The sequence below is a fragment of the Triticum urartu genome, chromosome 5 (assembly GCF_003073215.2).
Source record: "Triticum urartu cultivar G1812 chromosome 5, Tu2.1, whole genome shotgun sequence".
Lineage (NCBI taxonomy): Eukaryota > Viridiplantae > Streptophyta > Magnoliopsida > Poales > Poaceae > Triticum > Triticum urartu.
In genome coordinates this window covers 415459737-415472901 of record NC_053026.1, presented here as the reverse complement: position 1 = coordinate 415472901, position 13165 = coordinate 415459737, and the positions used below count along the sequence as shown (strand labels likewise).

Here is a 13165-nt window from a genome sequence, read left to right as displayed (position 1 = left end):
TATAAACCACTCCAACTCTCCTTCCACTTCCGGGGTGGGACTAAACTTCACACCACCTTGTCATGCCACCTACATGGGCCCTTAGAGATCAAATCTGAAATTGTCATATGGGCTCTAGGCCCATCTCATATTTCAACAGTATGGATGTTAGATTATCATTTTCAGAGTAGAGGCACAAGATTTGCCTCTACCACTAATCAAGCAGAAAATAATGGTTCAATTAATTTGCGTAGTTGCAGAAAATAATGATTTAATTGATTAAGTTGAAAACCTTACAAACTTGTCCAAGAATGGCGAATAAGCAACAACCCAACAAGGCATGCAGACTACGACTACTCCCTAACCTTGAAGCAACACAACCACCGTGACCCATCATCGAACGCACCAGGCACACCACTCCTGCAAACCTGTGTTGTGTCCGAACCTCACATAAAAAACACCGGCTATTGGCTGCAACTGTGAAAAAACACAACAACGACGACAAACACAACCAAGACCATGATAACAACCCAAAAGGCCGCCTATCATCCGTCATTTAACTATATATGCATAAGCACATGTCGCTACATATGTATGCAATTCTTGGTGAAGATAGCTTTTCATGCACATGCCAATACGTATGTAGTCCCGAGCAATTGTAATTAGGATGTGGGCGTTAGACTGAAAATCATGCCCCCAAGGCCCTATCCATCACAAGTGGTGAGAGAGTGTGTTCTATCATGCATCGGGTACAGATATTAAATTATCTTTTTCAGAGTAGTGGCACAAGATTTGCCTCTACCACTAATTAAGCAGAAAATAATGGCTCAATTAATTTGCATAGTTGTAGAAAATAATGGTTCAATTAATTAAGTTGAAAACCTTATAAACTTGTCCATGAAAAGCCAATAAGCAACAACCCAACAAGGCATGCGGACTACGACTACTCCCAAATTTTGAAGTAGCGCAACCACCATGGCCCATCATCAAACGCATGGACACAACACTTCTGCAAAACCCCGACACATGTGTTGAGTCCCAACCTCACACAAAAAACACCAACAATTGGTTGTGACTTAAAAAACACAACAACGACGACAAACGCAACGAAACCATGATAACAACCTAAAAAGTTGCAGATCAACCATCATTTGACTATCAACACCTTTCCTTTACCGTCACTATTCATGCATTTGCTCATGTTTGCTTTCTTAGTCAAGATGCCCGATCAAGGATTAGCGTCATCCTTGGTGGGTTTGTCCTTGTTTACTTTCTCATCTAGAAGGTAGACAATCGTCTTGTTGGATCAAAGGTTACCACCACCCAAAGTGGTGAGGAAATCGCAAACCTTGGAGATAAAGAGGGCCCTAGAAACAGATGGTAACACATGCGTCTCAAGAACATCATCAACTACAAGAACCACCTGCTTAATGGATTTTGGCAAATGAGTACCAGAACTGTTAAAACCAACACGCTCCTCAAAAGAGGACATCTGGTTGGGTTCCAAGGGGCATGGTGGGGGCACCATAGGCACAACTTGTTTCTTCGTTTTGGTCTTTCCTAGTGGAATCCTCGACATCGTCCTCAAGTAAAGTGACACTTAGATTATTTCACTTCACATTTATAAGCATTTTTCTAAAACGGGACTAGACATAAACCTTAGAATGACTATGTCATTTACTCACGTTATAAAACGAATGTATTGCCTGGCCCCATTAATCAAATTGTGAGGGATTACCATCTTTTATCAATAAAAATTCCAGAACACGCAAGTGCTTTGCACGTCATTTCATTAAGAGAGAAAGAGGGTTCTAGTTACAATAAACACTGACAGAAAGCACCAGGCGCAATGCCACAACCAATAGAATAAGAACAGACTACTCACTCACTTGACCTCTGCTTCTCCTTCCAAGCTAACTCCCATAATTTCCATTTTGCATGGATAGCACCCAAGACTGCGCTGAGGGAGGAAATTTGATCGAAAGTGTATAAATTTCTTTCATTCCATGGCTAAGGCATAGTGAGAATGATAGGGCATTGATCCTTCTCCTGATTGTTGGCCACTAGCACAGATATATCGAGCCACCAGTGGATGATCACAACATCCAGCTGCGGCATGTGACTGTCAAGACCCTAAAGACTGTAGAACCGAAAGGCACACCAGATTGTCGAACCTGCATTGGACGAACAAATGGTTGATGATTCCCGGGATCTTGCAATCATAAAGTGAAGCCCCCTTCATGTGGCAATCCACGAGCTTGAAGTGGGTCCATGGTCCAACACATGTTCCTCATAACCAACCAAGTGAAAAACTTTAGCTGCAAAGGCACCATGGATGACCAAATTTCATCCGCTCTCAGCATGTGCGTCATGCCCTCGAAAAACGCGAAGTAGGCAAAGCAATGTGAATGCATGTAGACGTGTCTGCGCCATTTTCAACCGTTTGCGAGTCCGAAAAAACACTAATCTTTATTACTTCGATACCCGTGCTAGGTTTAAGGGCATTCACAGATTCCGGGACGTCATCCGCCCGCATGCCTACAAGAGGAGTACAATCCCTAGGAGATCCAAATCCAGCAAAAACGATTCAGATAATCCACATTTAGTAGAGGTAGTGATGAGATGGTTGTTTGTCCAGAGGATGCAAAATTGGTGAATCATATGTTGAGAACTCGACCTTTTTATGTCGGTGAGCCGAGTGCCCTAGACGATGGCGTCGCGAACCGAACAAGGTCCAGAATAAAAGCTCTCGATTGGTGATGAGGCGGTGGCCACATCTTCCTCCACATGGATTGGTCGTTCTGCTACTGAGTAATCAAAGGAAATCGGTTAAGGTAGTACTTTTTCTTCAACAACCTGCTTTCCTCTAATATTGTGGATATATGCAGTCGATAGAAAAATGTATGTTTAAATCATCAACAATACTCCCTTCATATCGGTGCATTAGACATCTTATATGGTGCATCACGAGGAAGACGGAAGGAAAAATGAGATAATTTAATGTTTATTTGCTATTACCACTGCACCATTGCATGCAAAGAACTGGCCACTGCATGTCGTGTTTGGTAGTCTCAAGTCATTGAAGTCACAAACGTCCCACATCTTCAATTGACCATTTTCTTTTTTCTAGGCAAGAAATAGAGAACGAGGTGCGGAGTTAATGCATCACGTCTAAGCGTTTGGGATTATTTAATTTTGTAATGTGCCTACTGCATAGGTACGAAGGGAGTAGTAGGATTGTGGGTTTAGTCCCACAAATTTAAACCCGGATACATCCTTAAAAAAATCAAAACCGGATACATCGAACACCAAACCTGCGAAACCATTTTTTTTCTCTGACTTTCGCTTGCACTTGCAGAGCAATGCGCCACATTCGTAGACACACCAGTTGCTGCCCATGACATTTCACATTGCTGTCGTTTTAGTCGTTCTATTTATTGTTACAGACAACAGCGGGAGGCCGACGAGGGCACTCGCCAGGCCAGGCCGCTCCGGGCGGTTGGATCGACGCCGAAGTCGCACTGCATGCCTTTTGCTATCGTGGCAGGCGTCTCTTCCTAATTAAGTGTGGCCGATGCTTAGGGTAAGTAGGAAAGGAAACACTGTACTAGTGCGAAAGATTTCCATCACGAAAGTTCATAGGGATTAGCTAGATTAGATGGAGCACCCCACGACCCGGCGATCCAGTACGCGCTAAGAGTTGGACACAAACCTGCCCCCTCTTAATTAATCTCTCTAGCTAAGCCTATCCCGTCCATGAAACCCATCGTCAAGAATGGCACAACGTCAATCAAAAGATTAATGATTCCCGGCCGGCCTGAAGCAGGCAATCAAGATGGAAGCGTACGTGCCGGCGGCCTGTCAAGGCTCGGCAGCTGGGCCATCGATCGGCCGACGTGTCCCGTCCACCATCGTCATCCTTGCGAGGCCAACCAATGCAACGCCCCGCGGCCACCGCCACCGCCTACCGATCGTCGTCGCGGCCGCTCGGCCCCGGAGCCGGAGGTATCCGCAACCACTAGCGCTGAAAGCCCGGCCTGCCCGGTGGTTGGCGGTCCAGCCGGCCGGGTTCGGCGACCGTTCCATCGGCCGTATCCGCGCCGAATTAACTCCGGCGAGTGCTGCATGCAACGCCCCCTACGTGATCACCCGGCGGCCCAGCGCCACCGAAACACATGCATGGACCGGAAGCGCCGACGCGGTGGCGCCTTGGCTCCTAGTATCTCGTCCTCACCCGGCGCTGCTCGCGGACAAGCCGAACCGGCGAACGCATCACGCGACGCGGACGCGTGAAATCTGCGCGCGTCGCGCCTGCAACCACATGCGACGCGACGTGACCTGACCTGATCCGGGGGCTTGACTTCGAGGTGAAGGCGTGAAAAGAAACAACCTGGTGCACACTCCATCTGCCAGCGTTGGCATACGCATGCATGTCGCTGCCGCGAACATTTATCCGTCCACGTCCCTTTTGATTTTCCGGCCCGGTTTCTTTCTCCCCGCATCCCTATCAATTAACTCCGTCTGGTTGGAGAGCTAGCTAGCCGGGTCGGTACGCACTGTGGTGGTGGTGGTAGCGGCAGCGGTGGTGGTGGTGACCGATACTGGTGGCTCGGCTTTACCCTCATGGATCGACCACGTCTCATGCGTATATAAACAGCGCGGGCGCGGCGCTGATGGCCAGAGACGTGTGGTGCAGCCCGCAGGGGAACTGTACCGTGCCGTGTTCCCTTCATTCCCGTGTCACGCCTCTCGCCACCTTCCCTCTCCTCCGCGGGCTCTCACGGCGACATAACCGAGCTCTGCGCTGCCAGAGGGGACGAGAGCGCGACGAGCAGGGGCTCCAAGTCTGTGTGTGGCTACTAGCTAGGTACGCGAGCGCATATGGGTGCTGCGTTCCTGTCTTCATGGCCATGGGATAACCTTGGCTTCTTCAAGGTATGCACGATGGATTTGTGTTTGCTTTCTTTTTTCTCCTGTCTCTGAGTGTTACTGACGTGGCCTGGCGTTTGCATGCATGCGTCGTCGTTTCTCCTCAGTATGTCCTGTACGGGCCTCTGGTGGGGAAGGCGTTGGCGGGGCGGGCGTGGGAGGCGGCGAGCCCCGACCGCTGGCTCTGCCTCCTGCTGGCGCTCTTCGCGCTCAGGGCCTTGACCTACCAGCTCTGGAGCTCCTACAGCAACATGCTCTTCCTCACCCGCCGCCGCCGCATCGTCCGCGACGGCGTCGACTTCGAGCAGATCGACAAGGAGTGGGACTGGTACGTCACGTACGCGTGCGCATGTGCGTGCATGCCTATACATGCGACCGAAGAGCTAACAAATCCAGCTCCGGCGACCGTGTGTGTTTCCAGGGACAACTTCCTGATACTGCAGATAACGATGGCGGCCACGGCGCTCTACGTCTTCCCGTCGCTGCGGCACCTCCCGGGGTGGAACACCGGGGGCCTCGCCGTCGCCGCCGTCCTCCACGTCGCGGCCACCGAGCCCCTCTTCTACGCGGCGCACAGGGCCTTCCACGGCGCCCGCCTCTTCGCCCGCTACCACGCGCTTCACCACTCCAACATGGTGCCCACGCCCTTCACAGGTACGTACGTGACCAAGATACTTTGTGTTAATTGTCTGGATTGAACTGATCGATCGATCGATCCCAAGTTCTCAACACACATGACACATGCATGCGTGCAGCCGGGTTCGCGACGCCGCTGGAGCACGTGGTGCTGGGCTTGCTCATGGCGCTGCCGCTCGCCGGCGCGTGCGCCGCGGGTCTGGGCTCCGTGGGGCTGACCTTCGCCTACGTGCTCTCTTTCGACTTCCTCCGGGCCATGGGCCACTGCAACGTGGAGCTGTTCCCCGGCGGCCTCTTCCGGTCGCTCCCGTTCCTCAGATACCTCATCTACACCCCAACGTAAGCCGCCTGCCTCACCATCAAACACACACAGGCATAGTCCCTTCTAGCAGTATTTCCCTTTCGTTCGTTCGGTCACAACTTAACTGAGCACAGTTTGAAAACTAGTGTGTCGGTACCAGATTTTATTCACTAGCTACTAGTACTTATCGGGCAATCATAGGCCTTGTGTACGGCCGGGCCGGCGAGTCTGGCCAGATATGGTGCGTCTACTTTGGCACAGCACACCAGATAGTACAGCCCGAACCCACCCCCAACCCACGCGCGGGGAACAGCGGGTCGTCGATCGAGCTCCGCCGTGCATTACTGCCGGTGCCGGCGGCTCGCCAACCGCTTCCCTGGTCACCTGTCAACATAGTATCGTTCGTTCGTTCCCACCTATCGATCGGGCACGTATGGTATGGCTGGCCAGCTGACGCTTGGCCTTTTTGCCGCAGGTACCACACCATCCACCACACCGGGAAGAAGGCCAACTTCTGCCTCTTCATGCCGCTGTTCGACCGCCTGGGCGGCACGCTCGACGCCAGCTCCTGGGAGCTGCAGACGAAGAACAGAGCAGGTAAAATAAAATCTCTTCAACTCGAGCGCTACCGCCACAGTTTCTAGTAGCCAGCTTGCGTCCGCCCTGCTGCATGTCCGGCTCGGCCGGTTCCATCCATGTCCATGCGTCATGCGTTTCGTCGCAGCCGAACCGAGTGCGGCGCTAGACTCGGACGGGGCACGCACCCGCCGGCAACTTTGGTGCTCCACACGCAGAGGCTTCTGGACCGTACTAGCCTGATCCGTCTGTGTAGTTGCAACAGCTGGCGCGTTGATTGCAGAGGCGGACGGAACGGAAAGGTTCGTGCTTAACTGCAGGTTAGGGCCGGAGTCCCTGTCGCGGATCCGCTCCGCAGCGACGCCGAACGGGATATGCCATCGGTAATCCTAACACTGGCGTTGAGCGCGCCATTAGGGATGACGTGCACGCCGCCTGTGCGGTCAGCACCCGGCACAGCAATCGTCGTACTCTAGGCTGATTAGGAAAGCAATCGAGCAGCTGGGGACTGCACTACGTACAGCAGAGTCAGCGGTTGCCGCCATGGCATGGCGTCCCAACCAACTGATGTTTCAATCACTCCACTTAAGTCTCCATGGCATTATTGAGTGGTACTGTATTAGTAACTGCATGCATGTATCGGCTCTGAATTTGTTACCTGGGTCATGGGTGCAGGGATGGACGAGGTGCCGGACTTCGTGTTCCTGGCGCACGTGGTGGACGTGATGCAGTCGATGCACGTGCCGTTCGTGATGCGGACCTTCGCCTCCACGCCCTTCGCGGTGCGGGCCTTCCTGCTGCCGCTCTGGCCCATCGCGCTGCTCTTCATGTTCATGGTCTGGGCCTGGTCCAAGACCTTCGTCATCTCCTACTACCACCTCCGCGGCAAGCTGCACCAGATCTGGGCCGTCCCCAGATACGGCTTCCACGTACGCACACTACATGTTTCTGATTACCACTAGCTTCAGAATTCTTTTGCTAGCTGATCCATCGAGCTTCTTGTCTCTGCGTTATCATGCAGTATTTCCTGCCGTTCGCCAAGGACGGCATCAACGACCAGATCGAGCTGGCCATCCTGAGGGCCGACAGGATGGGCGTCAAAGTCGTCAGCCTTGCAGCTCTGAACAAGGTCTCTTCTTCACTTCATGCCGTGCACCTAGCTGCTGCCTGTAAATGGTGCCTAACTGCCCAGGTGGTGATGTGCAGAACGAGGCGCTCAACGGCGGCGGCACGCTGTTCGTGAACAAGCACCCGAACCTCCGGGTGCGCGTCGTCCACGGCAACACGCTCACGGCCGCGGTCATCCTCAACGAGATCCCCAAGGGCACCACCGAGGTCTTCATGACCGGCGCCACCTCCAAGCTCGGCAGGGCCATCGCGCTCTACCTCTGCAGGAAGAAGATCCGCGTCATGGTAAACACACGCCGCAGAAGCGGACTGATCAGTGTGTAAGCGAGCTGCGGCTAATCGTCTTGAACTGCAGATGATGACGCTGTCGACGGAGAGGTTCCAGAAGATCCAGAAGGAGGCGGCGGCGGAGGACCAGCAGTACCTGGTGCAGGTGACCAAGTTCCAGTCGGCGGAGCAGTGCAAGACGTGGATCGTCGGCAAGTGGCTGTCGCCGCGGGAGCAGCGGTGGGCGCCGCCGGGCACGCACTTCCACCAGTTCGTGGTGCCCCCCATCCTGGGCTTCCGCCGGGACTGCACCTACGGCAAGCTCGCCGCCATGCGCCTCCCCAAGGACGCCCGGGGCCTCGGCTCCTGCGAGTTCTCGCTGGAGCGCGGGGTGGTGCACGCCTGCCACGCCGGCGGGGTCGTGCACTTCCTCGAGGGCTACGCGCACCACGAGGTGGGCGCCATCGACATCGACCGCATCGACGTCGTCTGGGAGGCGGCGCTCAAGCACGGCATCCGGCCCGTCTGATCGCTCCTCCTCGATCGGCCCTGCCTGCACCTTCCGTCTAGCTATGGCCCAAACCGGGCCCAAGAAAAAACCTCTATTGCTACTCAGTTTCCTTTTTCTTTTTCTTGCCTAAAAAAACTCGGTATTCTTTTTTCCTTCTCGAAGTATACTACAGCTCGATCCTGTGACGTGGGGTGTTGTTCCTAACGATTCAATTTACAGCTGTACTGTTTTGATTTGTACACATATGTAAGTATACGATACATTCGAAGGCAAAAGGACGCTATATGTGGCATCGATACTTAAGAAATGGTACTTGCATTGATACATACACGATACGTTGGAGATCTGTGTTCGGTCATTGGTGACAATGCAGGAGTGGGTATGGTACTTCGCTAGAGACCATGATGGAACTATTAGCTTTAGCTCCTGCAGACATCTTTTCTCATGCAATGATTAGAAGCCGAACTGCTTGCTATAAGGCGGTCATGATGATCAAAAGAGGGACTGGTAACAAGTCAGAATATTCTTTTATTATTAGAGAGATTATTAATAGTATGGGGAGAGGGATTCTTGCATTGCTCATACTCGTCGAAATTGTAATGCGGTTAGTCACGTCCTGTCTAATTTTGATAGGTTGCAACGCCAAATTATGGTTTGATTAGGCTCTGGTCCAGGTAAGGTCTTGAAACTTGTAAGACGAGATTGTAACACCTGATTTTGAGTAATGCAAGCAATATTTTGCAAAAAAAGAACTGAATATACTTTGTTGTTTCTTTACGGGTTTCATATATGTTGGAGTATATATCTGGTCAGAAATCATATTCCTACGCACTACTTATTATGAAGATTGTATGTGCTGTGAAGGAGGAAATAACTACCTGGAGTAAATGTGAAGATAACCGCCATTCGATTCAACTAGTAACACAAGATTTCCGTAAAATTGGTAAGAATAGCATGGCTCGATGTTGGCTTTGGGTATGACTATAATTTGGGTGCTTGCTTGGATGGAAACTAATGTTTCGGCGTTGTTGACATCTTTCGTCATCTCCGTTAGCAGAATGTGCTATGTGTTGTGATGGCGGGATCCCCTAGGATAGGCCCATGACAATGATTCAGCCTAGCAGGCATGAACAGACCGACTTTGTGCCAAGAAATCACTCGCCTAGGTCGGCATCATGAAGGCCCAATTCGATTACCCTTCTCCAACGCAGATCCAAGCTGTCGGGCAGAGTCTTTTTTTTTTTGAACGGACCAGCTGATGGCTGGCATATATTGAAATCATAGTAGGAAGCAGGCGGGAAAACATTGAAAGCTGTCGGGCAGAGTCATTGGGACGTCGACGAGCCCAAGACTGGAGAGGACGCAACAACCATAGCCCTAGGACCGGAACGTTGCCGAGAAAGGACGCTGGCAGGCTTCTTCCATACTTTTTTTGAGGCTTCTTCCATACTTGACAACGACCGGTCTTGGTGAACCGTTGAACCGTATATTAGTCGGGCCGGGTCAAGTCTCTGACACGTACGTGCAGGCCTAAAACCACAGCAAAGAGCCCTTCCCGATTCTCCTGCCTCCACCGGGCCGAATCTCCAGGCCGTGGGCCGTCGTCCACATCACAACTCTCTGCTGCCTCCACCGGGACCACCAGCAGCAGCAGCGGCCGCCGCGGCGCACGGGCGGCCGCGCCTCCGCTCGCTGCCAGCGCGGCAGTTCCCCGCCGACCTCCGCATTCCCCTAGGTTCGTACTCCTCCGCGCGTCCTCTTGGGAACTATTAGGAACTGTCGCGAAGATTACCTGATGCGCGTGTTCTTTAGGAGCTCAGGGATTTGGGTCGCCTACTATTACTCTACTCTGTAGTTTTTATCCCCGTGATGCAAAATGAGCGCAAGCAGTTCCTAGTTAAACGTACCTCCAGCTTACTGAATTGCTCGAATGAGGCCTGGAATGTACGGCAGAATCTGATCTACGAGTATATGACAGGATTTCTGTGTACTGTTCATACGGCAGGGCTTCTTCTACATTATACTCAAAATTGGAGATGGTGTTTGCTGATTTTGGTCCTTTGGGCTTTGTCTCCATAGTAGTATTGCAGGTTTTCTGCTCATGGTTTATGTACAGGCTCATTTCCTTTTTCTTTTACGCGCCGGCTTGACCTCATCAAGTGACAAGTGAGAATCTGAGGTGAGATGGCATGTGGTTTTCCCCCTGTTCTCTCCATGCTCCATCAAGAGGTATTTGCAGATTTTAGGGTGCCCTGATATTTGTATGATTCTAGTAATGCTTTTTTTGCGAGCTTGTTACATTGCTTTCTTCTGGTTGCTGGTAGCATGAAAAGCGCATGATCTAGTTCAGTTGGCAGCATGAAAAGTGCATAGCCTGATTCTTGAAATAATTTCATTATTGCTCTACCCATGTGATATATGTTTGGGTCTAATGTGGCTAGTCCGTACGACTCATGCACTCGTGGGGGCAAGCAGAGACAATAATGAGATTTTGTCCTATTAAGCATTGTTGATATATGACCACCGAATTTGCTGAGCATTATTGGAGGGGTACATTTCATGGCATGACTCATACCTGACATTTTCCTTGTGTGATCTACAAGGATACGGAGGCTGATCTTGCTATAGAATCGTACTCGAACCTACATAATAAGCATGATTTTCTCTCTGTACATTGAAATGTTGGTATGAGTCAGGAATTTTTTTGGAGTATGAATTCATATTGTAATGTTCACATCTAGTCTTCTGTTGTTTACTTTATTCTGAGATTGTACTATTTTTTTTAAAGTGCAATACATTGAGTGCTAAAATTGCAGTTTCTGTGGTTGTTGATGGAAGATACTGGCCATGCTCAGAAAAGTGCAAACTCTATATATTCTAGTAAGACATATGTTCTGTTATACTCCCTCCGTTTTTATTTACTCTGCATATTAGAGTTGACTGAAGTCAATCTTCTTAAAATTTGACCAAGTTTATAGAAACGAATATAAATAGATATCATAACAAATTTATATGATGTGAAAGTACATTCAATAATAAATCTAATGGTATTGAATTGTTATTGTATATGTTCATATTTTTGTCTATAAATTTAGTCAAAGTTTACAAAGCTTGACTTTGACCAAAGCTAATACGCGGAGTAAATAAAAACGGAGGGAGTACTTCTATATAATAACCATGGTTGGTAAAGATTCAGACCAATAGTGGGTTGACCTGTAACTAGTAATGTTCAAGGCAGCGTGGCGGAATGACTGGATGTTGACCTGGGATCAGCTTCTCAGTTCCATTGTTTTATATACACAGACTCTGCAGATTAACTTTGTATGCGAATTATTTGTTAGACATCCCCACACTCACACCAAAAAAATTGGATTGAAGAATGCACACCATTGCTTCTTAGTTCTTTCGCATCAAGGCAAATGGTAAAAAGGTGTTTCAACAGGAATGCTGAATAACCCCTATTACTTGATGCATTTTTATGTTGCTGATGAATAGTTTGAAAGGTGACAATACCTCAGTTAAGTACCAGTTCATTTTCTCTAGTAATCAAAAGTAAATAGCTATATGTATCTCCTTAATAATTATAGCTGTGTAATAGGGTATTATCATCACCAGGCCTAAGTTTAACTAAAATCGATCATGCTCAGAGGTTATGAATTCTGATAACTACTCATTTTAGTCAGAGTTAGGTTGCACACTGCTTTTCAAGTTAGGCAATACCGTGCTACTTCAATTAAACCAAGCTTTCTGTTTAGCTGGAATCCCCAGTCTGGACAACCGCTTCCCGGTGTTTTCTGTAAAGTATTCAACGAAGTTATCAACCTTTTCAAAATACCATGATGTGAAACTGTATGCATTTGGCTCTGTATTCCACATGGGCGTCATTCCCATACTAATGCAAAATTATTGCTCATGGTGCTATATATTATGATTTGTCATTTGCCTAATGAGGCTGAGGTTGTAAGATATGGCTTGTGCCAGAGTTCAACCATCAGTGGCTTGGTGCGATGTGTTTGTCGTTGCAGTTGGTTGTGTTTATAGCTGCCACCTCAGCTGATACTTGGCTATGATGGACAGTCCAAATTGCAGTATCAGAGGCACATGCTCACACATGGATGGGCTCCATGTGTTTCAGTAAAGTCATGCAGCCCCCTGGAGTTGTACCATTAAGGTACAGGGGACCTTGACAAATACATCTGGCTGTGCCTCATTTTCAGGGTACTTCCTGAAAGATTTGTCAAGACAGGGCTAGGATGGGGGGCAGGCATTTATGTTGTTTAAATTATTAAATGTTATGTTAGTTTTAGATTGGTACCGCATGAGTGCCCCTACACCATAATTTTCCTCCTTTTTTGAAAAGTAGCTTGCACCTCACAAAGTAAGAAGAAATGTTGCTGTTGCCCTTAATTTATGCTTTGCATAACTGCATTCTTAAGCAAGTGTGCAGATTGATTTTCCTGATATTTCTGTTGCTAGTTTGACGAAGGGAGCTTGATTGATCTACGGCCATGTGTAGTGTTTTGTGATTTTAGAAAATGGAAGATGAAAAGGGAAATATGAGATGCTCGTGTGAAATTATTGCATTATTAATTTATGTAGAAGCTATAATGCCAACAATTGAGTGATGTACATGTAGCGTCTGGCATATGAAGTTGTGCAAAAGACCCAAGCATCACATATGCAATATGTCAGGCTTGCAGCTCAGTAGTACAATTATGAGCAGTAGTAATGGGTCTTTTTTCTGGGCGAGCTGGCAAAATATTTGGCATGGCTATGCTGGAAATAGTGAATCTGACGACTGGGGCCAGCTTAGCTGGTTTATTCCCATACACTCAAAG

General features: G+C 49.2%; 1 protein-coding gene across 4 annotated transcripts; it reads left to right on the top strand.

Annotated features, from left to right (window-relative positions):
• The first annotated feature begins 4646 nt into the window (after positions 1–4646).
• LOC125509410 (very-long-chain aldehyde decarbonylase GL1-1) lies at positions 4647–8653 on the top strand. 4 transcript variants are annotated; one of them, XM_048674377.1, is made up of 9 exons: positions 4647–4914; positions 5016–5236; positions 5330–5562; positions 5664–5883; positions 6321–6442; positions 7097–7350; positions 7443–7550; positions 7628–7834; positions 7905–8653. In XM_048674377.1, the coding sequence occupies exons 1-9, from the start codon at positions 4861–4863 to the stop codon at positions 8343–8345; spliced, it is 1860 nt and encodes a 619-aa protein (XP_048530334.1). In that variant the 5' UTR covers positions 4647–4860; the 3' UTR covers positions 8346–8653. The 4 variants fall into 4 exon arrangements, with proteins under 4 accessions (XP_048530334.1, XP_048530335.1, XP_048530333.1 ...); XM_048674378.1 differs by lacking the exon at positions 6321–6442; XM_048674376.1 differs by having other exon boundaries at positions 5016–5562.
• The last annotated feature ends 4512 nt before the right edge of the window (positions 8654–13165 follow it).

Coding starts and splice junctions, on each gene's coding strand:
- LOC125509410 (XM_048674376.1), top strand. CDS start 4,861: ATGGGTGCTGCGTTCCTGTCTTCATGGCCATGGGATAACCTTGGCTTC. Junction 4,915..5,015: donor ATAACCTTGGCTTCTTCAAG/GTATGCACGATG, acceptor GTTTCTCCTCAG/TATGTCCTGTACGGGCCTCT. Junction 5,563..5,663: donor GGTGCCCACGCCCTTCACAG/GTACGTACGTGA, acceptor GCATGCGTGCAG/CCGGGTTCGCGACGCCGCTG.